Below are 27,144 nucleotides of genomic sequence, written 5' to 3' on the forward strand. Positions count from 1 at the left end.
TGGTTAGCCCGTGGTAGACTACATGTAGATCAAGAATGAGGAGAAGAAGAGGTCGCGCCTGCCGCCTCCAAGCCTCCAGGCTTACAGCTACTGCACCTAAACGTGGGGACTCCCCAATAAGTGCATGCGCTACAGAACTAGGGCCCGTCGTGCCCGCGTTTTCCACTTTCCACCTCTCCTTCCCCGGGACAGACAATCCCAGCATGCGCCAATGAGACAACCGAAATTGATTGGGCGCCAAGAGAGACTCACGATCACTGTGCTGCTGCTGTATCCCCAGATCCCCACTTATGAGATCACCCTCGCACCTCTCTCCCTCCGCAGAAGCTCCGACTCTCCCAAACCAAAACACCTGATCCTCGTGCTCAAGCAGGCGAGCTTTTACTCACATCTTGCGTCGAGTAAAAATAGCATCATCCATTGACTTCGTCCCTGCCTGTCAGACGAAACCCAATTGGACCCAACCAACCACAAACCTGCCTACATCCTACATACCCATTCAGACAACATGCTTGGCTGGTAAGGAAGCTCTCCTCTGTGTTTACTAATAGCCCTTCTCTGTGTATACCCACCACGCGGACGCCCCACCAGACTTGCCTTGGTCGCGAGTAACGAGCCAGGGCATATCTACCTAGCAGGGAAAATAAGAGATGCTGAATGCTAACATATCGGCACCTTCTCCAGGTACCAAGCCAGATTGGCCGCCCGGCCGCTGCTTACGCAGAGCCTCACGACGGCAGTGCTGTTCGCTACCGGCGACATCACGGCCCAGCAACTCGTCGACAAGAAGGGCATTGACGGTCATGACTTTGCCCGTACGGGTCGCATGGCCCTTTATGGTGGTGGTAAGTCATCTGCGCCTACCTGGGCTTCATCTTGAGCTACTTCACGTAGGATGCCATGGATGCTACATCCTGTGCTTCAGTCACGTGGTCTCCCTCTTCCTCCTTCGTCCTCTGTCTCTCTCACACTCACTGTCTCTCGCGCGCACACACACTCCCTCTCTGAGGTTCCCCTGACTAACACCCCCAACCCCCCCAAAGCCGTCTTCGGCCCCGCCGCCACAACCTGGTTCGGTTTCCTCCAGCGCAATGTGACTCTGCGCGGCCGCCCCAACGCCACCATCGCGGCGCGCGTGGCGTGCGACCAGTTCATCTTCGCCCCGACCTTCATCGGCCTCTTCCTGAGCAGCATGGCCGTCATGGAAGGGGGTTCCCCCCAGGCCAAGCTGGAGAAGAGCTACAAGCCCGCCCTGCAGGCTAATTACATGCTCTGGCCCTTTGTGCAACTCGTCAACTTCAAGTTCGTGCCCCTGCACCACCGCGTCCTCTTCGTCAACATCATCTCCATCGGCTGGAACTGCTTCTTGAGCATGGTCAACAGCGCCAAGTAGTAAGACGAAGGGGAGGGGAGGTTAGGTTGGGGGGGAGGGGAAGAGAGGCAACAGCCTGCTTGTCCTATGGTACTTGGCCAGAGGAGGGGAAGTAGGAGATGGATGAGGCTCGATGTATTGCACCATAGACGGACCTTCTAGATTTCCTCTTCTCGGGCTGTCTCTCCTCAGACGAAGTGTGGTTCATCTCTTTGGTTATGTTCAAGCAGGCGGAGGCGCATGGTTATTCGGCACTTGCTTCTTTCACGACGGTACTTTTCTCGTATTTTGGCATGGACAAAGAAGGCCACATGGCATACACGCATATAGAGGCTCATATATACGAACAACCAAGGCTAGTATGCCATCAAAAAGAACGAATCACTAAGATACTGGGAATTCCCCCGGACATCGTGCAAGATAATGTGGAGAGCACAGCTCTCTTCTGGATTATATAGGTATGGTTGTTGGCTATATGCAAAAGTGAAATGCACCAGCCCCAAGTAATGTATAATATGTACGTATATAGACAGTGAAGAGAAAAATAAGAAAATATAATGATGCTATCCCTTTGTGGAATGCGCATAAAGAAGCGCTCGTGATCATCCGAAATTAGTTCATTATATTCATAGGAGTATCGCTTTGAAGCTACTCTCTTCCCCGAAATCCTACATCTGAAAACTCCCCGAATCCCATAGGGAAAGCAGGAAGAATATTCCGTCAGGGCGCGCGTACGTACGTAACGTAGTAGCCAAGAGGAGCGGTCGAAGCGAAAGATTCGTTGTTTTGTACACGTGATATGGTCGTCGTCGTCGCTATATTAGTTAAAGGTATATGTTGATAAAATCTGGGTTGTCGTCTTCGGCCTTATGCGAAAAGGAACTCCTTGAGCACCGGGGAGCCGGAGAACTCGGGATTTAACATGATACAGCTAAGGGCTCGTGTGTCAGTAACGAAATCAACTCGCATTTCTCGAGTGCCTGAACGGTCTTGTGGAGGCTTACTGAAGAAAGTATTGCAGACCAGCCCTCCTCTTCTCGAGGAACCTCGGCCGGAACTTGGAAATCAGGCTCTTGGGCGGTAGCTCGGGCACAGCCGCCTCGAAATTAGGAAATGTCCGCATGAGGCGACTCCGCAAGTCGTCAAACTCGGAGTAGCGTTTCCGTATGTTCATATAACTGCCCTGTTACCACCAAGAATGTCAGCGAGATTCCTTCCTTTCTGTTCTTGACGGGCAAGTTCTTGGAAGACGTACGTTCAAGGTCTGCACCCGAATATTCCAAACCACGAAGGCCCCGATATTCGTCGCGCTGCCGTTGACGACGACGTAGTCCGACACCTCGACGCTCTGCGCCCAGCAGCCGCGGTTCCGGTCGTCCAGGAGGTCGTCGTTCTCGTTGTCCTGCAGCGTGATGCCGCCGATGGGGATCGAGTCGACCGACGCGCCGCGCTGGTGGCGGCTAAAGGGCCGGTCGCTGCCTCCCCCGAAACCCCCGAAACCCCCGAAACCGCCGCCGCCGCTGCCGCTGGCCGACTGTATCAGCCAGTACGGCGGCGACGTCACGGGCGATATTACGGGCGAGTCGGCGGCGGACCTCGTGCTACTGCTATCCACAAATACGTCATCGTCGCTGTCTTCGCCATTGTCGTGCTCGTTTTCGTTTTCGTGCGCGTGCTCGTTGTCGTTGTCCAGATGGGTGTGATGTAGATGAATGGGTGATTGCAGCGCGCGCTCCTCGTCAGGCTCCTCGTGTGTTGTTGTTATTAATATTGTCGTTGATGTTGTTTCTGTTGATGAGGGGCCGGCAACGACATCGACGGCGCCCGGGGACTCGGGCTCGCTGTCCGTCTCGGTGGCGGGCGGCGACGGGGGCGTCTCGACCGGGGTCATCGTCATGGCCGGCGGCGCATTCTTGCGAAGACTGAGCGACAGGGTCGACGCGGTCCGGAGACCCACCGATGTGGCCATGCTGTCTGTCTATCGATTGATCGTCTCGGGCCTCAGGCAGGAAGAGGGAAGTTGAGGAGAACGGGGCCGAATGGCGAATAGGCGCCAGATCTTGTGAGTGGTGGTGGTGGTCAAAGTATGTAGTATGTACAGTTTCCAGGTCAGAAGGAAAGCGGCAGTCCAGAAGTTGGTTACAGTGGGCGTTGGTGGAAAATCGGTTTCGGGGTGGGTAAAGCCTCTTAGCGGGCGGCCGACAAGCTTGCAAGCTTAGTAGGCGATAAATTGAGTTGAGTTGGGCTCCCTCGTGGCTTTTCGATCTCTCCGATGCTGCTGCGCTAATGGACCCTTTTCTTCTATTTCTTCGGGGAACCTTCCAGGTATTTGAATAACGGAGGGATCGCAAATAGGGTGATTCAAAGTTGACTGCCAGTGAATGTAAGGGGAAAAACAGGAAGAGATGAGTTCTGGTACATGTTGATTCAGTTATGCATCCACCACCTCCTTGTATACATATTTAGTTATCGATGTAGGCCCGGTGATGAGTCCCTTTCTTTGAGCAAGCTGTTCCCTCTTTTAAAAAATAGGTAATTGAAAGACTGGGGAACTTTTGGAGAAGATGAGTGAGCACTGGCTACTGCACTGGCGAGGAAGTGAACAGGAATGAACATGCCAACGGTTTGTCCCACCCGCGGGGCCGGAATGGGGTCAGTGCCGACTGCTGTGCAGAATTGCTGTGCATGATTGAATGCTCGTCAACGCTTGCTCCTTCCTTTCCATGTGCCCACAGTGGGGTTCGGCAGTTCAGTCAGTCATTTTGGTCGACCAAGATCTCAGTTTGCCCAGTGATTCCCATCAATTGATTCTGGGCCGTATGCTGCCCCGCTCTATTCAGTTTATCGTGAAACGGGGCTCGTCCTTCTTGTGCCTTCTAGTCATTATGGTGCATACCTTTGACGGAGAGGTCATGTGTGATAGGCGATGCGACCATACATACAAGGCACAGTCATCCATCCATACTCCCAAGAAAGAAAAGTTCCAAACACCTCAACAGTACTCGGGTTTCAAGTCTCCCATAAACCCCGAGCCAAAGCCCCGCCCTCAGTCATTGAGGTGTGAGTGACTTATAGGGCATCACAGTATTCGGCTATCCTGACTTGTTTTGAGACGGTGTTGTTACACTCCAACTTTCCAGCTCATCAGCCACCTGCTGCGATTCACTTGTAAAATCGGAGATATCGCGGATAGCCACGAATGGTCACGAAGGGTCACGAATAGATGGAGGTATGTATCAAGATTTACAGATGTTTATTCATTTATTTTATTTTACTATCCAGAGTTGGTAAGAACCCCAAGAGTTTCGAAACAAATTGTTTTGCTCAATTGCTCGTAGTAGCCATCCATATAGTCCTTGGACCCCCCCTATGTAATGTGATGCCCAGGAGGGAGAAAATAGACACGCTAAACCCTATAAATATAGTATACCAAGCGCCACGCTTCCTGAAATCCCGCATGCATGTCTTGAGTCGTTGGAAAAGATGTAGCGACGCAATGAATCATAAATGGAACCTGGTGAGCCCTGCTGACCAAAGTCCAGTCGAAAAAGATGATAATGATGAATAAGAAAAAGGGGAAGTAAGAAAAGGAAACAAGGTCGTCGTTGTTTCCTCTGCATCATATAACCCCGCCGTCCCAAAGCGTATCATCCGAGTAGACATTCTCGGCTTCCCACCTAAGGAAGTCTCCGAGGTCGTGTCCCAGGTTGTAGCCCATGGGCACAAAGTCCACGTCGCCGTTGTCGCTGGTGACGAGAGTGAAGTCGAGCATCGGGCTCTGCGGCATGCTGAGCAGGCTCTCCCGCTCCGGCTTGCCGCCCTCGGTCGTCCACCGCTGGATGCCGCCGCCGTTGTAGAGCTTCTCGTTCTCGTCCCAGAACCCGTGGCTGGCGGCCCGCGGCGGCATGCTTAGCTCGAGCGATCGACCCTCGGCAGCTGCCTTCTGCATCGTGCGCTGCCACCGGTGGTGCGGACTGTAGGGGTTGTCCCTCTCGATGTCGCTGTACGAGAAGTCGCTGTAGTCTTCGTCAGACTCGGTGCTTGTGGGACTGCCCGATTCCATTTCTCCCCGGACGAGTCCACCGGTGTTTTCGAAATGCCAGTCATCCCACCAGTCCATCAGCTCATCGAGATCTTCTGCTTCCCTCTGACGTATCGTATCCTCACTGTCACTGAACCAGTCTCCCGCGCCGCCCAGGATGGCCATCTGGAATGCCGTCCAGTCCAACTCCTCTGCTCCCAACTTGGGGTCCGGGATGAGATCGGATTTTGACAGGCGGATGGGCCCATGCTTAAACAGTGGCATGTTTATTGTGCAAGGCGACGATCGAAAGAAGACATAGTCTTCGTCGTACTCGCTATCGCGTGGGCTGAGGCTGGTATCGATGAAGAGCTCGTCGCCCACAGCAGTGCTGACAGTGAGTTCAGGGATCGCCGGAAGTGCTGGCAACTGCTTTCGCGGCATCCCTCGGAGATGACTTTTCGGGGGAGGCGCTGGGAAACTGGCATGCTTGGACGACTTCTCATCGCTGGGGATTGCTGGAGCGGATCGATCCGGCATCGTCCCGAGGAATAACTCATCATCTCTTTGTTGGACTGAGAAGTCCCGCTTGACCGGTTCACCAAAGAGGCTTGGATCTGGCTTGTCGTCGACCGGAGTATCCGTGGTCAGCTTGAAACCCGAAGAGCCTATCCTTGAGGGCAGGTCATCCATATGGAAGGGCTCAATGGGCGTATCAATTGACTCGCTCTCCACGGGTACTATAGTTTCCTCGGAGGTCTCTGTTTTCAGCTTCGACAGTCTCCGTAGTCTGTATTGCTCGATTTGTGTTGGGGTGAGCATCTCGTCCGGCTCGATTTTCTTGAACCGTCTGCCACTGAACAGCCCCGACATGTTCTCCGAGATCTTATGCCGAGTGCCATATTGCTTCGGAACATATTTCACAGCGGCTGCCTTCCGTGCCGGCTTCATTTGCTTGGCTCGCTTGGAGTTATTCCTTTTTGGCTTTGTTAGGGACGATTTGCGCTCCAGGATTGGTGGTGCCGCGACCTTTGGGTATGGAGAGTAGCTAGGCCTCTTGAGTATGGGCTTCAAAGTCTTCGGGGTCATTGGCTGGCTGTTCTGTTCTAGATCCAATGGTGGAAGTTTGGGGGTTTGGTTGAATGAGTTGTACATGGTCTTAGATTCGGCGAGAGCGCTGCCGACCGCTTTGAAAGCTTCATCAGTTTCTTGTACAAGACGTTGAATGCTGATTGACAAATCAGATGACGGTTCCTTGTTGTCAGCTGCTTGAACGGGCGATGTCTCTTTGTGTTCCGGAGGCTGGGATGATAAAGCTTCCATAGACCCCAATGAAGAACCAGAGCCAATCGTCTTGTGCGGCACTAGCCTCTGAGCTCTTTCAGGCTCCTTGGATGGCGACAAGAACGAAGGACCTTCACTCCCGTAACTAGTTGCGCTGGAGAGTCGGAAAGAGCGATCGCTCCAGTCGTCCTTGTCCCTTGTAGTAGCAGTTGTAATGGTAGAGGAAGATATGGAACAAAGAGGCGATCGTCTCAGACCCGCAGCCCTGGGCGAAGCAAACTCCCCATGCTGATCGCAGCTGCAGACTGAGCTGGTCGAGGAATGTGACCGTGGGGTCCCAGTTGGCAGAGGCGGTAAGGGGACCCGGACATCGTGCAGACTCTGCGGCCTGCTGATGACGATTGGGGTGGGTGGCCTTTTCCTACTTTGGGGGCGCCTCGACGTAAACCATGACTCTTTCCGGGAAGGGTTGACGGGGCTCGTATCGTTGTGCTCGCTGTAGCCGACTCCATCCGCGTTTCGAGGCTGCCGTTGAGAGAGCAGCCTACGAATCCGAGCCGTGGACATGTTCAAGCGTGGTTGTTAGTGGATGCAAGGGAGGCCGGCGGGGGAGATTGCATGGCACTATATCAACCAACAAGAGATGGGGTATATGGGAGAATAAAATGAGAGGTGGAACGGTGATCGAGATGAGGGAGAACAGGGCTCATCTCTTCATAATATCTATCCGACATGGCCGGTGTTGGGAGTCAGGGGACGGGGGGGGATAAGAATGCGTCTCTTTGTAAGTGGTCGAGGTAGCTGAGCGTCCTTGGATAGCATACACGAGGTGTGGCGCGATGAAAGTGCGACTGGGTGGGTTACGCAGAGTAGGTAGTCAAAGTTGGAGCAGGGGTGTAATACCAGGATGCCCAAGGATTCCTCAAGTTATTTTTGTAGGAGACCCATTGGCCCGTTACTATTTCGTCCCCCAATATGGAGCACCTACGCCGAGAGTGAAAGTGACAGCCCGCAGACTCCAGAGATCTACCAAGCCGTCGAGGGGAGAATACCGTAGTACCTGCATTGCGCATTATCTTGCGTCTCCGGGCAGTAGGTATTGTAGCTGATGTCTTTGAATCTGGGAGCAGCAGAGGCATCCGTCAATCTGACATGTCGCGTCTGTCACCCCTTCGCATCATGTTGATCAGCCAAAAGCACCCCGGGGCGATGCAGGTCTATGCAGAACCCGCGCACGGCTAGAAGATTGTTGCCGCCACTGGATTGGCCATGGAAATGGCTATACGGGAGCTAGAGAACGGATAGTCGCATGCGGAAAGAGCCAGCTAGTCTAGTAACCTTGCCCGTGTATCACTCTCTGCTTGAAATGCCGGTTGACAACAGGCAGGCAGACAGACAGCCAGCATACACGTCGGTCGCATATATTGATGAGAGCTGACGAGTTTATCAAACCAGGGATGGGAATGGGTCTCTCCTGCGCCCTGATTGCAAGCATGGCCGGTTCAGGTTGCCATGAGCCGGGGGCCGCGGTAACACCACGAGCAGCACGATCAATGACGGGCACCTCGATCGAGTGTAAAAGCGGAGAGGGCGTGTGTGCGTGCGCGTGCCCATGGGTCGTGATTTGAAGTCCTTTGCATCTCCAGTATTGACGTCGTCTGCTCTTTCCACTGCCTGGTCAAACAACTAGTGCATGAGGCAGATTAGAGGCTACGCCATCTTGCCAGTACTGTATACTGAGGGACACGCTAGGGACATGGAGCTGTCGACAGCCCTAGGCTGCCAGGATACCTATGGAGCGTGGCATAGCGCATCGGGGCCCGATTCGATTCAATTATGGGGCATGGGGCGCAGAAGGACCAGGAGAGGGGCATGTTCTATTTCCATACCATAGTAAGGTGGATCGAGTGGGTGAGTGGTGGGGGGCTCTGGGCCAGAGTCCAGACTTCAACGCCTCAAACACTTGACAGAACTATCTGCGAGTCAGGAAAACGTTCAACTTGAGCAAATCCTGTTTTGGATCCTGTTCCATCAAGAAACTACCATCATCAAGAAAGGGATTGGAAGAGGGGGAGGGCATCAATTGAGTGGTTGGGCAGCCGATGAAGATGTGTAGAGGATGGTGACACGAAATTTGCGGTGTTATTTTGTTTAGTATGGCAACTAACATAAGCGGCTGCACTCGCTCGACATGCAAGTTAGATCGAGGACAATGATGGCCTCCACCGGTCGGCGACCTCTCTTGAGCCTGTCTGCCTACATGCGCAGGGATGCTACCCAGATCAACGTGCCTCCAGATTCGGCGGCTGATGACATTCGGTCGGTTCCTAGGTGGTCCCTTGCTTTTTGGCTTTTGGGGCTTGGAGGCTTTGTTCATGCTTCTTTCGCCGTTGACCGTTCTCAGCCACCATCTCCCAGTATCAACGTTCCTTCCTTGCATACCTTGCCTCCCATTTACTATGCACCTAATGGGGAAAGCGCTGCTTCCACTAAGCAAATTATGCCGTTCTGTCTCCGTACATACCAGGGATCGTCTATTGCCATTGGTATCCTCTATACCGCTGGGATCAACTGACATGCCGATCCATTTACGGAAAGTATCATACCAAAAGAAGCAGGAATTTCGCCGTTAACTCACATTGCAAGCAACACCCAGCAACCTCGCGATGTAAGACCAGAATAGAAGAAGCAAAAAAGGATGATATGAATGACGACAACATGTCTCGCCCCTGTCCGGCTGCCTTACTACGTCCTATCCGTTTGCAGGGCACGATGTCACCCCGCGTATCTGAAATAGACGAATACCCCAAAGTTATCTTCCAGTTCGGCGTCTAAACCACCACCTGAGCAGCATGCTGACCTGATCTTACCCACCGTGAATCCGGCCAACGTCACTGGCCAGACTGGCGAGTTGAGAATCTCGCTTGTCTTTCCTTTTGGCTGGACTGATGGCTGTGGGACGCTTTTGAGAACCAAAGATGCCGAAAATTTCTGCACGTCAGCACGGCTCGGGACAACTGCTCGAATTAGGAAGTAAAAGTACACTTCGCGAGAGAAGGAGAGAGAGCCACACCACATCATAGCATCTGATCATTTTCCCCATCCTGAAAGAGAGCTCTGGCTTTCTTTTTTTTGCTGCAGCAATATGATGTTATCTCGTGATGGCATATTTAGAAAAGCGAGTGTTGAACTCAGGGGTAGGTTGCATCCGAGCTAGTTCTCTCACCGACAAAAGAGCAGAAGAGATGGCCAGGCCATTGCCGTCGACAGAAGAACCGGCCGCGCACCGAGCAATTCTTGCGCGCGCTCCCAGGGATGTTGTTGGTAGCCGCTAAGCGCGATACCCAGCGCAAGGCACTTTTATTCCCTCCTGCCCTGGGCGGGCAAGAGACAGAACTAGACATGTAAGCTGCAGCTGGGCCGCAGTAATCGTGACCCCAAAATGGGCACACGCAGTTGCGTCCTTGCTTGCAGCCAGCACGTCTCCGTGCCTGCGTCTTCATGGGAGAAATGCAGAGAAACTAAAACTAATCGGCCCATTCCAAGCAATCACCCGGTTCATGTTCGGACAGTCTTTGTTGATCCATCGCCCCGGGATCCTTCTCCTGATTCCTTGGGAAAAGGGGAGGGGGTGTTGATAGATGGCAGTGCTTTCTGCGCGTGCTTTTTCTCGCTGACGGGTTCTAGACATCTACAGGCCACCGCTCGTAATATTGTCCGTATCAAAGGGCGAAGCGCCTCCTCTTTTTCTGCTTACGCATAACGGCCCGCAGCCCTAACCGGCTGATCGATCCTGTATTGTTCGCAGCCAAGGAGCGAAGCCACGCAAACACGCGGGGATGGGGGCCCTGGGGGCCGGTGGGAGAGAGAGAGAGAGAGAGAGAGACTGGGGAGACTTGTGCGTAGTCAAGGCCGCGATCGAAAGGATTCCCGAGCTGAGCTAACGACCACTTCCCATTCCAGTCAAAATTATGCCCGTCATCGTAGTGTAATCCTCCAGTGGATACGCATCCATCTCAAGGTTGGGGGTGTTCAAGCCAAGCCAACCCTTCCCAGGGAACGGCACGTGGGAGCAAAGATGACCTGCGACATTCCTCATTGGATGCATTCTGTCAGCAAACCGCCCGACGCCGTTGCAAGAGGTCTCAGGTCGCGGTTGAGAAGGGCCACCACTTTCATGTTGGCGCCTGGTGGGTGGTGGCGGTAGGTCGACATCAGGGGCCGCAGCAGTTCCTGCGTCCCTGCGCCGGAATCAGGCTGCTGCCGAATCTGATCAGGGCGGGCGCCTCTTTGGGGGCTCTTCTCTTGCACATGATGTGTGGTCATCAACCAGGGTCGCAACCTTTTGCCTAAGCTGGCATACTGGGTGTCCATCCTGGCTTGCCATTGATCAAGAATGGGCTGCTTTCGGAGATTGAATGCATCGAAAGCCTCGCTCTTTACATCGAGGGCATCAGCTCAACGGCGCCGATTCTAAGCGGGCAGACGGGCTCAGTTCAGACATAGGGCTCGGGCGCGGTCTCTCAGCCTCAGCCTGAGTCGAAAAAGAACAGTCCTTGGTCGAGAGGTGCCGGCTCTGAGGCATGGTGACCGTAGTACCCCCAGATGCTTCGTAGTTTAGACGTTTGTTCTCGGTTCTGGTAATCGTTTTTGCAAACGACGACGGCGGTGTGACCCGAACATACCGTATACGCGTTCCATAAAGGACTTGTATTTGTCCTTGGTTCGGTGAGCATCACCTGCAATGGTTGATTCTTGGACATTTCAACGCTACATGATCTGTAGGGTCGGCTTTAGGGAGCTCAAGCGGGATATCCCCGAGCAAAGTATCACAGAGATAAGACTTGAATCCTCCAGGCAGCAGAGATCCAAACTCGAGAACCAAGTAGCAGTATCATGTGATACGCTACTGGCAATCACATTTTCACGACTGTTGTACCACTCATCCATCTCACATTCAACTGCATTCAGTTTCTGGTTCGGGCGTCCAACAAATTTTGTACCCATGTCACTCTCATAACGTGGACATCATTTCATGATAGATTCTGGCTCTTCATAATAATATTGAGACATACCAAGATTGCATTCATTTACATGGAAATATTTCGGATAGCATTCTTCTAGTGGTGGCGAAAGGCGTCTCCGACTTTCCTGTGACAAGCGCAAGCGCGGTGCATCCAAGTTTGGACAAAATAGGACATCCGACTCCGAATCAGATACAGGGGTTATTGATGGTACTACAAGTGTGTGACAGAGAAGTTGTGCTTATATGTTACACCCATAGAAGTCTATTCGTCCTTTAGCAACGAAGGAGCTCCCCAGGTTCCCATTGGCTCCGTCGGCTCCGACGATACTGTGTAGTATTTACTCCAAACACCTAAGCCCCCGAGGGAAGACGTATCAATCCTCTCCATACATGAACCCAAACCCAACATCCAGACACATTGCGTTATCCCGAAAATCCCTCCATACGAGGGGGTGACCCCGATGATGGTCTAGACCACAGTCTAACAAGAAAGGTCCAGATCGCAACTGAAATCCTTTCGGCTACTCATTCGTATGAAGACTGTCCGAGGTAAGATCGGGCCCCAACCGTAAACTCCAAGTGTCCCTTTGCGCCGTCCTGGAAGGCTATCCACCCAGAACCAAAGCCTTCCTATGCCGAAATGTATTGTTGAGTGTATGTGATGATAATCTCATTCCACGGCGGAAGCTGATGAAAAAGAGCCTCCAGACGCAGAAGTGAGATGGATATATGTATAAGGAAGAAGATGTATTACTCGACCGGCAAGGAGGGTATGATGAGACCGGTGCCGGCCTTCATTACAGAGAGTAACAAGACAAGCATTCCGCTGTTATCTCTCTCTTTCTCTACAGGATCTCGTTGTTCTTGCGGATCTGGTGCGAGGTCGTGGTACGGAGGTAGCCCGCCGCCGCTTGCGAGGGGACGTGGACGTATTTCTTCTCGGACACCGGCGCCGCCGAACTATCATCGCTATCGCGCGGGAGAGGGCTCGCAAACAGGGCATCGACGCAGCTCTGCAGATAAGCGCCCCACGAGGGGGTGGTTGCCTGGAGCTCCGTATATGTTCCGGACATGGTAGACAGTGTGGTATATATGTTGATGTGTAGGTAGGTGGTAGATAACTCTTGAAGGCTGAAAGGAAGAAGAGATGTCGTTGAAGAGTACGTTGCGTCTCAGAGGGATATGCTGTACTGATCTTGGCCGAAGCAAGTGGCGATGTGATGTTGATATAGGAACGAAATTGCCTGTACGATATCTGTATATGATCGGGTCACGAGTAGTCTTTACTCAAATGATATGTATTGAACAATAGAAGAAAGATGTGCCCGGATAACGAGGACGACAAATGCCATTGTCGCAAGGCCGACACTCTTTATTAGAGTTCGAGGCAAGGGAGACAATGAGTAAGTGGGATCAGCCCCGGTGATCGCCACCCGGAACGCCCAAGTCTCAGACAATAGAGCCTCACTAGCTGAGGGATCCCCCATCCTCATGGCTCAAGCTGAACTTCTTATTACAACAAGACGGTCAACGACCCCGAACGCCCGTAAGAGTAAGGGTCTCCCTCTTAGCGAGGCACGAAGAGGAGCCCTTCTCCCCACCCCCTCATTTGCTTTCGCGTGACAAGCGGCGTTGTGTCTGGACGGTTCGAAAAGACGATGGGCAATAATCGAAAGACCCAATGGGGAAACGCAAAGTCGAGCGCCTTCTTTCTCGCCGCCCTGCCATGGCCCAATGGAGGGACCATCCAATTCCGCAGACCACGTCTGGAAGGGACCCTATCCAGCTCCCAGCTCCAGCGAATGACACGCAACCCCGACCCAAACGGCTGGGCAACAAGAGACGGTCGGCGTCCCTTAGCGCAAGACACCCACGCTTGCGGTGCTGATGCTCCCTAAGTAGTGGTATATGGCGTGCAAGCCTCCACCGTCATGAGCATCGCCAGCCAATCTGAAGTCCTGGGCAGTCATGTTGTTGGCGAACTAATCCGCTACAAGTTACCGACGACAGTAAACGATGCCGCCGCACATGAAGAGGTGCTCTCGAAACGGCATGGTTCCTTCAGCTGCTATTGTCCCGCTATCGGTTAGGCTAGCCAGGCTGGCCAAATTGTCTCGGGAGGTTCAGCTTCAAGCTAGTGAGGCCACGCCAACTACCATGCTGTCTTTGTGTGTGTAACCAAATACTGGGCAGGCTGATGGACCAATAGATGCGCCAGTTCGTCTGGAATCTTGATCTTCTATGGCAATCGACGCAGCATGAACGCCTTGTTATGCCGACGGATTTGATAATTGCTTTTTCGGCCGACTTTTGAAACTTACACGATCATAGATTGCCCCTCGCCGGAGAGATATCGATCATCCCCATATCAGACATTGGAATATTGTACAGTAGCGGCCACGGGTCAGGTGTGGAAGAAGACGAATTCCTGCTGGTGGGCACCTTGAACATGGCGTGACGTTGGCGTCGGCCTAGCCTTACGGCCTTTTCTAGCGATACTAGCATAGTGGCATAAGCCCAGGCCAGCCGCTGAAGCGACGAGGACAAACAAAAAGGCGACCGATGACGGGAGAGGGGCCGGCGATTACTCTTTAGTGGCGAAAGTGCGCTCTCAATGGCGCAGAGACGCCAATTTCATGGCTTGCTGCTGCCGTGAGCTCATCGCCCAGCAGCAGGCGTAACAGACAAGGTCAAGCCTCGCCAGTGGCAACTGTAAGTCACAGAGAAAGGATATGCATAGGCAAGGAGGCATCGCGGGGTAAAGGTCTTGTCTTGTTTAATCTTAAGACGGTAGCGTGGGACTTTTTGTCCTTCTAATCTCATGATTAACCATCAGCCCAGTTGCTCCATTTTGCGGGCATGACAAAGACCCGCCAATGGAATGAATAGCCGAATTGACACCCAAGGATAGCACTTCAGCTAAGTAGTGTCGGAAGATTACCATTGACTCAAGCCTTGCCAAGCTTACACGTCGCCATTTCGACTCAGCTAGTCCTCTTCCTCATCAGTGTCCATCTCGTCGTCGTCGTCCTGGGCGATGTAGGGCACAAATCGAAAATCAAGAAAGCTAGTCGTGCCACCTTCAACTTCCACCATGAACTGCAGACTCAACACACCTTGCCCGTCCCCACGGAAGCTGACCTTGCTGGCAACACGCATTGCTTCAGTGGCGGATTTGACCAAGTCGAACTTGTAGCTTTGCGTCCACCTCGTGTCGATCGTGAAAGTGTCGAGGAGGTCACGACCACTGGTAAAATCGACACTCGCGCTGCCCAATGCTCCACCACTCGACAAAGCCAAGAAAGGTGCATTGGGCGAAGCACTAATAGTAATCCGTGTGGGCGACATGGGTGCTAATTCTGACAGACTGTCAAGAAGCCACTTAGAATGCATGATGATCTTGAAGGCAAGATCATCGCGGTCGAACGGTATATCGTCCGGTCGCTCAGGTGTGTAGGTGACCATGTTACAACGAGTCTTTACTCCCGTCTCTTCCAGGATGATGCTGAGAGGCGAGCCATCCTCTTCGTAAAGGAGGCAGCATGTTCCCGGTACCCCAAGCGTTTGGTGGCTGAAGGCATCAGGCCGGTAGTTTCGTAGGTTACTTCTATAAGGCTCTGCGTCGGATTTGGCTTGCTTCGCTGCCACATCAGATGCTCCAAAAATCTGCAGAGCCTCCAGGAAAGCTGCTAGGTTGATCTGGAATTGGGGGAGCGCTCCATCTTCGTTCTCCGCCAAATTTAGAGTATAGGTAGTAAAAAGCTCCCTGTCCAAGAACGCTACGCCTACAGGAGAAAAAGAAAAAGGTTAGGTCACAACTCCTGGCATTTCAGCAAGCATCCACCTATAGGGGTCCTACCTTGCATGACTCGGGAATGGTCGGCGGCGAACCGGATACCATCCTGAGTGATCTGGACGTGGACTTTGGCCGTGAAGCTAATGCACTTTAGCAGTTGGTAGATTTGTCTTGTCGAGCTGGCGATGGCCTTGAATAGTGGCGGCTGCGGGGAGCCCGATCGTACGGAGGACGCCATTGTGTAAAGGAGGGTAGAGACGGAAACGACAAGATTCAGCTGATAGGTCTCAGGAGCTTCTTCAGTCGAGAGTCACGGATCAGTGTTGTGTTCAAGCAGATTTTGTGCGCCTTAAATCCTCTATGGTACAGGCCCACGACGTTCTCGACTTCGCGATGCCTCTTCTTATGGGTTTCTTATTTCAGCTTTAGACGTAAACTCCCACCGCGCAAAACATGTAGACCGTTCCGACCCTAGAAAATCGTTAGACGGTGACGGAGCAGCTCAAATGCGTAGAGTAGGGACGTACGCCAATGCCAACGAGGCTGGGACACCAATGAGTGGGATGTTGATGAAAGACCGGTCTAGATTTGTACATGTTAGCAATTGCAGAGCCACAGGGACAGTAGTAGAAGGAGAGAAGGTGTACATACTCAGCGCAAAGCCTCCAAATAGCGCAACACCGACTAGGAGGAGGGAGAAGGCGACGGTGAATTGGGTGCCTTTTCCAACCGTAGGCAGAAATGGAGTGCCAGGTGCAGTGGCCCAGATCTCGCGGAGTTGAGAATCCATGAATGTTGTCAGACGAATCGCCGCAGTAACGAGGGGCACGAAGAGGCCAATTGAGGAGGAGCTTCTGTGCTTGCAGGCTAGACGTCGCTAATGGCTGCGATTCAGGAATTCGTGGAGGACGGGTGATGGTGGAAGTTGTTGGTCGTGACGCAGGCTTCTGAATATCATCGAGTGCCCAGAAGCTTAAGCTGTCCTCAATTCAATGCTGCGAGGGTAGGAGGTACTTGCCTACGCTACGGGTACCTGGATGGATGGATCACATTGAATCGCGCCTGCGTGAGTTGCGGATTGGGGATGCGCGCAGCTGATAGCCCCACTGATAAGCAAGTACGTACCTTCCTCGCAAACCCCAAAGCTGGAATACACACGCTATGTACAGGAAGATTGATTGACCGCGACCCGTACTTTCCCAAATAATCACGGTCCAATCACTGGCCATGCTGTTGCCTGCTGCCAATCAATTGCTGACTGTCGACCGCGTCTCTGTCCCGCGCTTATCCATCAGCCTTAGCGGACTTTATCTCCACACGTTTCACCCGGTCCCGCTTACGTATCTGCATCTCCCTGAAGTCGTGTCGCAAAGCACGAGTCGCATTCCAATAACCAACGCCGATTCCAGATGCCTTCATGATGGTGAAAGACGAGAGTGGGTGACCGAACCTTTCCATGGCGCATCCTGACGTTCTCGCGATTGACTAACCATGTGCCTCCCCTCCAGATGGCAAGCGCAAGGCCAGCGACGAGCCTTCGTCGCCAGCAGCCAGCAAGAAGGCGAAGCTCAGCGATGAGCCATCCGACCCGGACAAGGCCAAGGAACCGGCCATGAAGCCCATACCCTTCCCCGAGAAGGTGAATACTCCCTTTTCCGACACAAGCAACGGTTATGCTGGGAACTGTGTCCCGGCCAACCCGACTCTGCCCCATCAGCGTGGTGGCAGCGGTCTCCGCTCAAGTGGCAACAGTATCGACCGCAAGGACGAGACAGGTACTCAGGGCAATAGTGTTGCTCTTTTTCCTTGCGACCCCTACTTTACGTTGGAGTCAGCGCTACTGTGCAGTCATTGCAAGAAGCATACCAGTCTCGCTAACACACAGCTTCCGAAGCCTGCGGTGATCGAGGAACGAGAAGGCGACATAGAGTTCCGAGTCGTCAACAACGACAACCAGCGCGAGTCACTCATCATCTTGACCGGCTTGAAGTGCATCTTTCAGAAACAGCTTCCAAAGATGCCAAAAGACTACATTGCGCGACTTGTATACGATCGAACACATCTGTCCATAGCAATCGTCAAGAAGCCACTCGAAGTGGTTGGTGGAATCACATATCGACCGTTCAAGGGCCGCCAGTTCGCCGAAATCGTCTTCTGTGCTATTAGTAGTGACCAGCAGGTAAAGGGTTATGGCGCACATCTCATGTCGCACTTGAAGGATTACGTCAAGGCCACAAGCGATGTCATGCACTTCCTCACATATGCCGACAACTACGCCATCGGCTACTTTAAGAAACAGGGCTTCACGAAGGAGATAACGCTTCCGAAGTCTGTTTGGATGGGATATATCAAGGATTACGAAGGGGGTACCATAATGCAATGCTCAATGGTTCCCCGAATACGTTATCTAGAGATGGGACGAATGTTACTCAAGCAGAAAGAATGCGTGCACGCCAAGATCCGCGCATTCTCGAAGTCGCACATCATACACCAGCCGCCCAAAGAATGGAAGACCAACGTCACTTCGATAGACCCCCTTTCTATCAGTGCGATTCGCGAGTCGGGCTGGTCGCCGGATATGGATGAGCTAGCTCGGCAGCCTCGTCATGGTCCCAACTACAACCAGCTCCTGCATCTGTTGAACGATTTGCAGAATCACCAGTCTGCATGGCCCTTCTTGACGCCAGTCAACAAGGACGACGTTGCAGATTACTATGACGTGATCAAGGAGCCGATGGACCTGTCCACTATGGAGACTAGGCTTGAGGCCGACCAGTACGAGACGCCTGAAGCCTTCATTAAGGATGCTAGGCTCGTCTTCGATAACTGCCGCAAGTACAACAACGAGACCACACCTTACGCCAAGAGCGCAAACAAACTTGAGCGATACATGTGGCAGCAGATCAAGGCCATTCCCGAGTGGTCGCACCTGGAACCTTAGGAGGGTGTCCATTTGCCGGCACCCCGCGCTCCTCGCGGCGGGAGAAGGAAGAAGGGCGGTTAAAGCAAAAACCGCACGAGGTTCTTATGGCATCATGATTTTATCAACTAGTCTTGGGACGTGAACGAGCCTTACCGACACACATACAGAGAGACGGAGAGAAGCAAGCCCAAGAAGGCAATGAGAACTAGGCGTTAGGGGAAGCGAAGCGTAAGCGCATCACAAGGAATTTGGTTCGTCCATTATGTAGAAAATGGGCCTTGCGAGGTTGGCTGGCTCGGCGTTCAGGTGGTTTTGCATTAAAGAATACATCAGGGTATCTAATACCACTATTGCACTATACCTCATACAAATACACAAACACTGATACCAAAGTTCTTAATTCTTTTGATCCTTGCTGTCTCAGTCGGATGACTTCATACTACCCCTTCCAGTTGAGCAGTAGTAGCTCGACAACGCTCGAACTCTGATAGTTCTCATGAGTTGGCAAGAGGCACGGGGATGCCAAAAACTGTCAGGGTTAGTTGCAAGTGTGCAATGCCAGACTCCAGCCGTCTATACTGTGGCACGCGCTGATGATGGGTTCTCTTCTTATGTGTACTGGGTTGCTTGCTCAATAAACTCGATCGGGCTTTGACTTGGCCAAGCTTCTGGGTGTGTGAATTTAGGTACATCTAATGCCAACCTAGACACATTCGCAGCACACCTACACTCCAAACCTACTTCAGTACAAAGCCCGCCTTGCACAGGATAGATCCGCGCATAACTGAGAAGGGACAATTATCTCGCTTAATAAAGCCGTTTTTATTCATTTGTTTCATGCAATTCGTTTCCCAACGCCGCTATTCTATGAGCAGTAACTAAAACCAGGACAAGACCAAAAACAAAAAGCATCGCCAACTGATCAAATAAACACCCCGCCCACATCCGTAGATGATTAAAAACAACAAAAAGTGCCAATTGCAACGCCCGCCCCCTTGTCTGTGCAGGAAACCTCGCTGATGAAGGTCGCCCTGATCTGAATGGAAGCGCTGTGTCTACCGCCCACGAAAGCGCTTCTCCCACCAGATTATGTGGTACTGGTACATAACAGGGATCACTTTGCGCCATTGGGATGATGTTTATTCCGTTGGATAGGATAGACGATTGGACAAAATGGCCTGTCGATTATTCCATAACGGGAAGTATTATCCCAAGAGCAACGCTGTCGCCATCAGGGGAATACCCATTCATATCGCGAGAAATCGGGAGGAACGAGGTGGGATAACAGGCGCCGCCATGTGATTTCAAGTGTACCTAGGTACTGATGATTGGTTGTGCGGTCGTCAAGATCGCTAAAAGCTTGTGTATGTATGTTCAATGTCCACGCACTGAAGTTAACAAAGTAAAAGAGGTCCGGGGTATCTGATAGAAAGGAACAAGTACGAATGAGACGTGCCGCCGAGTATCCGATACACATGCTTTACGCATTAGGTTGCGCGGTTCGGTTAAGGCGCACAGTCCCGGAGCTCGCGTTAGAGCTGCCCTCGCCGACGGGCAGTCGCAGATTGGAGACGGTGCGTCTCCACGGCGCCGACTGTTGTTGCGACGGCTCCAACGACGGCATGCCCGCTACGTCTCCCGCAGCAGCAGCAGCCGTCTCGCCCGCCAAAGTCCGCCGAAGCAGCTCACGGAAGGCAGGGGGCACGGCACTCCATTGCCCGGCTCGAGCCGCATTCAGGAAGTGAGATACCGGGACGAGCTGAGGATTGCGAGCGAGGGCGGGCTGCTGCATTGTCTGGCCTGAGAGGAAAGGGAGCTCCCCGGAGTCAATGGCGTTCTTCAACCACTGTTCCCACTCTTCATCAAGGGGCTCCGATGTATCGGCACCGGCTTCGCGGCGGGCCGTTCGCTCGAGCAGGCGCTGGTTAAGAGCGATGCCTATCGATTCCATCTCGCCGTCGCTGTCCTCGCCTTCCATATCGTCGTCCGCGTTTTCGGTAGTATCTCCCGCCTCTTCTTCAGTCCGGTCGGCGGTTGGCGCAGCGACAGTGGGTCGATTCTCTGGCGGCACCCACTCAGACATGCCTTCATCTGCAGTATCCCTAATAATGATACCGGAATCGCGCTCGAACCGCTCCTTCGCCCACTTCGTGCCTTCCCATTTCGTCAGGTTGGAGATCTCGGAATTTGTCAGTCGCAGGCCATCGAACGCGCGGAACAGCCGTCGGTGCCAGGGCCAGCGGCTGAGTCGTATGCGATGGATGGGGTGGCAGTAGTCCAGGCCCGGGTACTTTGCTTCCTGCGTGTCCAGGTGGCCGTAGAACGAGTGGACTTCCTGTCGGACTTCGAGGATGAGGTGACGGTGAAGCAGGGCGTGGAAGTTCTGCGGGTCCGAGGCTCGGGGCTTGGTGAACATGTACTCGTAGACGAGCTGGTCAATGGGACGACCCTTCATTTTGTCGATTGACTGACAAGCTCTCGTCGAGTTCCAGAATAGAGCGATTGCGTGAGACTCACGTCGAGTGGATGGTGGTGAGGTAACGGAGATGAGAAGAAGACAGAGTAGTCGGGCGTTTGGACACCGAAGGAACCCAACCTGCTTTCTCCCGTCGGTTGGCCGAGTCAATGTTCGCAAAATGCAAATCCGCCGAGGACAAAAGGTTTGGGGCCCGATTCGGTTGGGGGGTAAACCAGCGTCGATTTAGTTTCAGATTCGTGGAGGGAAAGACTCAGGTGGCGCGAGGCTTGCTCCTCCGAGTCTGTGGTCGGTGGAAGCTAAATGGGCGTAGCAGAAGCAGAGTTGAGGTATGGGTGGTGGTGACAAGCCCCTGCGAGAATATTACTACAGTAGTAATCGTTTATTCCACTGTTGTAACCTGGAGTAGGTGAAATAATCAAGACGGTTTATTCCTTCGGCCACTTGGTGGATGGGAGGCAGGAGGGTTGGGCGACAAGCGAGTAGCGATGGGTCCCTTCTAAACGTCAAGGCAACTGCCAGCGAGCGAATAACGGATACGATGATGCGGCGAGTCGTAAGATTACAGGACGAGCAAGTGTGTATGCAACGATGGGGCGGTGTGAAACCGTGGTTGGGTCGGCAATGCTTGCTGTTTATTGCTGTTAGAGAAAAGGAAAAAAAACGTGTCAGACGGCGGGAGGATGAGAAGTAGATGGAGGCAGGCGGAAAGAAAGGGACGGATTTCTGGGACGATCTGTAATTAGAACATGGAAAACTGGACTTGCGGTGCCATCTATTGATCGGCTCGGCGCCTTACATACATCGTTAGGTACCGTCAGGGCCCCTGTCTTGTGCCGTAATGCAGCTAAGGATGGATACCTGCTTAAATTTACGACTTTCTGCACCGAGCCTGATGGAAAGCGGGTTACATGATCCTGGGCGTGGGAGAGCGAGAAAGTTCCAGCCAGCTCTTTATTCAAGGGAGCAAGGTGCGACGCAGCTCGCCGCGCCGCATGGAGGCGACTTGTCAGGGCTCTAGCACTAGCCCGGCTGATTGCACGGGGCTTGAAAACGGGCTGGAAGCATCGAAAAAAAAGGTGCCCAGGTGCATTTCTCCCTCCACCTAATTAATATATGTGATATGGTATCAGTCGAATAAGCCCTAGAATATCCCATCCGTACGTAAAACGTAAACGTGACCTTCCTTTGATAGCTGACGATGGAGGACGGGCAGCACGGCAATTTGATGGAAATGGCTGGTGATAGGAATCCAGAGTAGTGGCTGGTAACGGGTGGGCATCGACTTGACTATGACTGTATCACAAGTGTCATACCGAGTGTTGTGAATTGACTCTGCTGATAGGTATACACTGAAGTAAATACAGAGATGTAGTTAGGTAAGTATATTGCCCGACTGGCCACAGAAAGCTGCCTGCCCATCCTCTCTTGCGTGCCCTTTAAGCTCAACATAAGCGAGCGGCACTGCTGGAAGCGTATTCCTGGTAGACAGCGGCAACCCCGAAGTGCGCTGATCAAACTGTCCGCAAGACCCCAAACATAACATTGGGCTATTTGAGTTGGACTGACAACCACCTGTTAGTGCTGTATGTATGCATGCTACATGTCACTGGAACCCAACCTTCTCGCTGCTCGTTTCCTGCACGCCGTACAACCAGTAACACGAATTGAGTGCATCGTTACCCAGCGCGGCACATGCAGTGGGACGCTGGGATTGCAAAGCGGAGCCACCAGATCCTGTCCCCGGATTCCGTTTTCAAGGGTCTTTCCCGCCGCCAACCGGACTGGCAAATTCAGCAGATGTTGCTTGGCTGTACCAGCGTATGTACAGTATGTACCTACATACAGCTTTCGGCAAACCACATAAGAGAGGCTCAGGTCGTGTCACCCACCGCAGGAGGTTCGCAGACACCAGTCGGATGCGTACTGTTCTCTCCTCCTCCATCTCTTGCTAACAGCCAGAACGGAGCCCATCTTGCGCAGCTTTCCAAGTGCTGGGAGGCCGGCATATATCCGGCGTTTATCATAGGTAGGTACATGTCTGTTGGATATGTATTATGCAGCCAGGGTTGCATGTACATATGTCCAGCCTGGCATCTCCACTCAGAGTATTCGATGCATCTGACCGCCTCTCTTTTTTGTTCTTTTTTTTCTAGTCCTCCTTGTCACATGCGCTTATGTCGGGTTGAGTATACCTATACCCAGCCAGGATTGGTCACTATACTGGCACTTTATATCTGCAAGGCAGCCTTCATTGGCCCTCAACCCTTGCACTTCCTGGCCCTTCTATTCGAAAGCTCCGTCAAAGATGCGGGCCAAGTTCACTTGCGCCTTTCTTAAAGTGCCAAACGCTTCCCACAAACCAGCCAGCTCATTACGCGCCACTGGCACAATACATTTGAATGCATGCATGCGCCGGTTGCTCGCAGCTTTACGTGGTTTCAGCCAACACACATTCTGGTTCCGCCTTCAAAATTGGTTCATCCCATCGTCTCTTTCCATGGCTTCGAATGGATTCTGGTTGGATTGTGGGCTTGGAGGACGTCAAGGTTTTACACACCCAAGTTTCCACGCGTTGCCATACCCTCGTCCATTGTGTGACTGAAACACTTGGGCAATGGAAATGCTAGGTGAGGTTATTCTCAGAAATGGCTGGCAAATCCAATGAAGAAACTGCTCTTAGCACATAGGCATCCATTTGTACCAGGTAACAGTTCCAATCGGAAGTGGTTGGAATGATGCACGATATAAACCTTGGGCGCAGAACCAGGTTGCAAAGAGTGAAGTAAGTATACATCAGGTGAAATGATTTCGCTATATCTTGTTTTCCAAGTGGAAGCTGCAAAATCATTCAGATATGATACGACTACTGGCCTGGTCGACTTATTCACGATTCTAAGCCTGAATGGTTTGTTGAGCATTATTCGTGCTCTAAACATCTCACCAATCCCTTCAATCTTTCTCGCAAAGTGACACAACCCAGCTCTGCGAGACTCGACATCACGAGATTATTGATTGTACTCCTTTCGAGTCCAACCAGCTACGTCAGATCCTACAGGCGAGTCAATCCGCCCACGATGTCTCTCAAGTCACTTCCACCGGAGCTTATGCTACAAATAGCTTCTTACGTTGGAGAAAGTGGCCTTAACGCCTTATCGCAATTGAGTAAAAGCTTCACGTCGAAATCAATAGAGCAACAGCTATACTACGATGACAGGAAAGGAGCCAGGAAGGCACTGAAATGGGGTCTTGATAAGGGCATTGTCGGCACCGTCATGAAGGCCCAGCAAGCAGGAGAAGATCTTGACCAGACTTGGATTCGCGGACCAGATCCTTCTGCTGCAAGAACCGCCTCTCCCAGGCCGGGACATTTGACGTTCGTGGCGGATCGCAAGAAGGATTGGCTGATACGCACGGCTCTGGTTCGTGCCATCCGCAATGGCCACCAAGCTGTTGCCCGTTACATGCTTGATCAGGGAGTTAAGTTGCGCGGCCTCACTGTCTACAAGACAAACTACGGAAACGCCTATTTGCAACCGATCCATCACATAATATTGGCCGCAGCCGAAGCGAAGATGCAAGACCTGCTCCTCCACGTCTTGCAGCAGGGAGTGGGCTCCGGTACCCCGGGTATGCTGGATGGTGATAGCCCCTGCCGTCTGGTCACACCACTTGGATTGTCCTTGCAGCGCGAATGTCCAGCGGAGATTACAGAAATACTGCTGCACTACATGGCAGATCCAACTGCACCGACCGGCTTCTGGATCTGGCCGGACACCGTCTCGTGCCAACCCTTCCAGCAAGTATGGCATCAGCTGTTGCTGGAAGAAGGGTGGGCGTGGATGGCCGGAGTCAATTGCGCCCGGAAGGTATGTCTTCTACTGCATTGCATCCCCAACCTGAACAGGGTATCTGTCAAGGACGATCCTTTGCTGCCGTTGCTCTGCTCCCATATCACTCCTCAGCGCCGCGAATTCTTAAGCATTGCCGAGTCGCGAGGACATGGCCTGGACCCAAATCTCCACTGTCCGCTGTCCCGCCTCATGTCCAATATACTCGAAACTGACATGGGGAACACGATACGTGACCTGGAAAGGAGGAGACATTATGTCTCCTCCGCGGAGGGTATGCTGCACACCTTGCTCCGTATGGGAGCCGACCCCAATACGACCGCAGAGCTGCCCCCTCTGCAACAGATATGCTTCTTCAAGAACGACGGCCCGCACTGGGATCGTGTCTTTGAGATGCTCGTGAGCTACGGAGCGTGGCTGGGCGACAGGATGCCCGGCAGACAGTCCAGAACGCCCTTGCACTGCGTCTGTGTAGCAAGTGGCCCCATCAACCTGAACCGCTTGAAGAGGCTGCTGGAGCTGGGGTCGCCCGTCAATGCGCTCAGCACGGGCGGAGATACTGCCTTGTCTTTGATGCAGCGTCGCAACGAGGTCGAACCGCACCCTTCATTGAAGGTCGGGATGGAGATGCTCGAAAATCACGGTGCAGTCCGTACCAGGGACCTTCCCAGAGTACCCCATGTGGGAGACATGTTCCGAATAGGCGACTCTTCAATGTTCTTGTAGGTCCCTCCTGGTATTAGACAAGCCTGTAAGTACACAATTCAGGCACATACGGCTGGTGTGTGATGGATTGCATCTCGAGTCATTGGCCTGAACACGTACATTAATCTACAGGACGGCTCAACAATACAACGCGCTTATTGCCCAGACTATTATCTTCTTGCCCTTCCTTTTGACATGAAACTCTGACCACTGCCTCGTCACTGGCCTTTCCTCCCGTACGATGGTAGTGCTGTCTCTCCTGGCCTGCTTCTCGTGCCAGCCACCACATCCTCATATGCCGGCGGTAACTCTTCCTCCTCCCCCGTGCTCGCAGTTTCATCCGAGTATCTTCTTCTCCCAGAGTGATGCGTGTCGTCTGGAATTTGAGGCCGACTCGACGGGCCCGCCTCTCTGTTGTTGTTGGCATTATAAGCAAGTTCCCTTCCGGAACCCTCCCGCCTGGACGCAAAAGGGCCTTGGGGTGCCGCCCATGCCTCCTCCGTCCGGTATGGCGGGTACGATGACGACGGCGCTACTTCTGGCAGCGACGACGGACCGGAGCAGTAGTGGCGCTGGGACCGCCGGCACTGGCGCTCTGCCCGGCGACACCCTCTTCGTTCCCGCTTCGTCATGGGACCCAAGCCTGGCTGGCCACGGCCGAACGGAAGGAACGGAGGGGACGGTGCGTATTGCGCTTGCTGTGGCTGTTGGCATGGCGGGTAAGGTTGCTGGTATTGGCCGGGGTAGGCTTGATGGTTGTTGTGGCCGTGGTGACGAGTCCGGGTATCATGGGGAGAAAAGGTGTCGCGCTCGTCGGATGTGGCTGCGTCGCGTATGGCGCGGCCTACTAAGCCCAGGATGAAGGCCATGATGGAATGAAGTATGGCAGGGTGTAATGTCTCGAAGAATAATGGTGTGGCTAAAGCAGGAATCTCTTGACTCTTCAACTCCCGTAGTTTTATTGTTGCTTAAGGTGAGTAGGTCAGTGTCAACTGGTAGGGGATCAGAGCCAAGACAGTCAAACCAAAGAGGATGGCTCTCCTCTTATACATCGTCTCATCTTTTCACCCCATCCGTCCGCGCAAGTACTGCCTCGTGCTGGTCTCTGACGATGTCGGTATCGCGTCGCAGCTAGACGCCGTGGCCCGTGGCTCAGACCCCTGGGAACGGCGTAGCCACTAAGAAGGCGTTCGTCGGAACCAAATAGGTAATAATGGGCAGTTCGCATTCGCTCAGCACTGCCCCGGGGCTGTGGGGGGCAAAGCTTGTTCTCCTAGCGCCTTCGCTATTTCTTTAGTAGCTGATCCTCCGGAGATCTCACGACGGATAATACGGCTGGATGATGTAAGTCGCGGATCTAATATGGAAGATCTATTCGATTGAGGTTGATGGCGTGTGTGGCTGGGTTAACAAGGATTGGGGTTTGGGTGTCTTCTTTAGTAAAACGGTTCCTTGGACTGTCAGGTACCGCCCACTCTCTTGGGTTACTCCCATCCTGTCTCTATGACAGTCGAGTTGGCTCAAGCATATTTGCACTTCTACGGCATACATGTCCGCATGCTCACTCCTTCAATCAATAGTAGTCTCTTCGATTAGAGCTGTCTGAGTTGCACATTGCAAGTAGATAACGGGGTAGAGAAGATAACGTTGCTCCAAGACAGTCGGATTTGGTAGCTCTTCTGGGTAGTAT

At 52.9% G+C, this 27,144-nt stretch overlaps 11 protein-coding genes across 11 annotated transcripts; 3 read left to right on the forward strand and 8 right to left on the reverse strand.

The window, feature by feature from the left end:
* Positions 1-508: 508 nt before the first annotated feature.
* PG985_011973 (uncharacterized protein) lies at positions 509-1,393 on the forward strand (the record flags this gene model as incomplete). Its single annotated transcript, XM_066831740.1, has 3 exons — positions 509-519; positions 685-845; positions 1,044-1,393. The coding sequence occupies 3 exons, from the start codon at positions 509-511 to the stop codon at positions 1,391-1,393; spliced, it is 522 nt and encodes a 173-aa protein (XP_066679790.1).
* Positions 1,394-2,239: 846 nt separating this feature from the next.
* Positions 2,240-3,341, reverse strand: PG985_011974 (uncharacterized protein; the record flags this gene model as incomplete). The annotated part of the gene is made up of 3 exons (XM_066831741.1): positions 2,240-2,303; positions 2,377-2,555; positions 2,628-3,341. 3 exons carry the CDS (start codon positions 3,339-3,341, stop codon positions 2,240-2,242), a joined length of 957 nt encoding a protein of 318 aa, XP_066679791.1.
* Positions 3,342-4,991: 1,650 nt separating this feature from the next.
* PG985_011975 (uncharacterized protein) lies at positions 4,992-7,244 on the reverse strand (the record flags this gene model as incomplete). Its single annotated transcript, XM_066831742.1, has 1 exon — positions 4,992-7,244. The coding sequence occupies one exon, from the start codon at positions 7,242-7,244 to the stop codon at positions 4,992-4,994; it is 2,253 nt and encodes a 750-aa protein (XP_066679792.1).
* Positions 7,245-10,772: 3,528 nt separating this feature from the next.
* PG985_011976 (uncharacterized protein) lies at positions 10,773-11,051 on the reverse strand (the record flags this gene model as incomplete). Its single annotated transcript, XM_066831743.1, has 1 exon — positions 10,773-11,051. One exon carries the CDS (start codon positions 11,049-11,051, stop codon positions 10,773-10,775), a length of 279 nt encoding a protein of 92 aa, XP_066679793.1.
* Positions 11,052-12,548: 1,497 nt separating this feature from the next.
* Positions 12,549-12,776, reverse strand: PG985_011977 (uncharacterized protein; the record flags this gene model as incomplete). The annotated part of the gene is made up of 1 exon (XM_066831744.1): positions 12,549-12,776. One exon carries the CDS (start codon positions 12,774-12,776, stop codon positions 12,549-12,551), a length of 228 nt encoding a protein of 75 aa, XP_066679794.1.
* A 1,915-nt stretch (positions 12,777-14,691) lies between these two features.
* PG985_011978 (cell cycle checkpoint protein) lies at positions 14,692-15,737 on the reverse strand (the record flags this gene model as incomplete). Its single annotated transcript, XM_066831745.1, has 2 exons — positions 14,692-15,488; positions 15,563-15,737. 2 exons carry the CDS (start codon positions 15,735-15,737, stop codon positions 14,692-14,694), a joined length of 972 nt encoding a protein of 323 aa, XP_066679795.1.
* A 187-nt stretch (positions 15,738-15,924) lies between these two features.
* Positions 15,925-16,289, reverse strand: PG985_011979 (uncharacterized protein; the record flags this gene model as incomplete). The annotated part of the gene is made up of 3 exons (XM_066831746.1): positions 15,925-15,970; positions 16,027-16,081; positions 16,151-16,289. The coding sequence occupies 3 exons, from the start codon at positions 16,287-16,289 to the stop codon at positions 15,925-15,927; spliced, it is 240 nt and encodes a 79-aa protein (XP_066679796.1).
* Positions 16,290-16,919: 630 nt separating this feature from the next.
* Positions 16,920-18,440, forward strand: PG985_011980 (Histone acetyltransferase; the record flags this gene model as incomplete). Its single annotated transcript, XM_066831747.1, has 2 exons — positions 16,920-16,935; positions 17,008-18,440. 2 exons carry the CDS (start codon positions 16,920-16,922, stop codon positions 18,438-18,440), a joined length of 1,449 nt encoding a protein of 482 aa, XP_066679797.1.
* Positions 18,441-19,902: 1,462 nt separating this feature from the next.
* PG985_011981 (uncharacterized protein) lies at positions 19,903-20,877 on the reverse strand (the record flags this gene model as incomplete). The annotated part of the gene is made up of 1 exon (XM_066831748.1): positions 19,903-20,877. One exon carries the CDS (start codon positions 20,875-20,877, stop codon positions 19,903-19,905), a length of 975 nt encoding a protein of 324 aa, XP_066679798.1.
* Positions 20,878-23,975: 3,098 nt separating this feature from the next.
* Positions 23,976-25,475, forward strand: PG985_011982 (uncharacterized protein; the record flags this gene model as incomplete). Its single annotated transcript, XM_066831749.1, has 1 exon — positions 23,976-25,475. One exon carries the CDS (start codon positions 23,976-23,978, stop codon positions 25,473-25,475), a length of 1,500 nt encoding a protein of 499 aa, XP_066679799.1.
* A 197-nt stretch (positions 25,476-25,672) lies between these two features.
* On the reverse strand, positions 25,673-26,323 carry PG985_011983 (uncharacterized protein; the record flags this gene model as incomplete). The annotated part of the gene is made up of 1 exon (XM_066831750.1): positions 25,673-26,323. One exon carries the CDS (start codon positions 26,321-26,323, stop codon positions 25,673-25,675), a length of 651 nt encoding a protein of 216 aa, XP_066679800.1.
* Positions 26,324-27,144: the final 821 nt, after the last annotated feature.

Source organism: Apiospora marii (genome assembly GCF_038362585.1).
Source record: "Apiospora marii strain CBS 49790 chromosome Unknown utg000009l_segment0_segment0, whole genome shotgun sequence".
NCBI lineage: Eukaryota > Fungi > Ascomycota > Sordariomycetes > Amphisphaeriales > Apiosporaceae > Apiospora > Apiospora marii.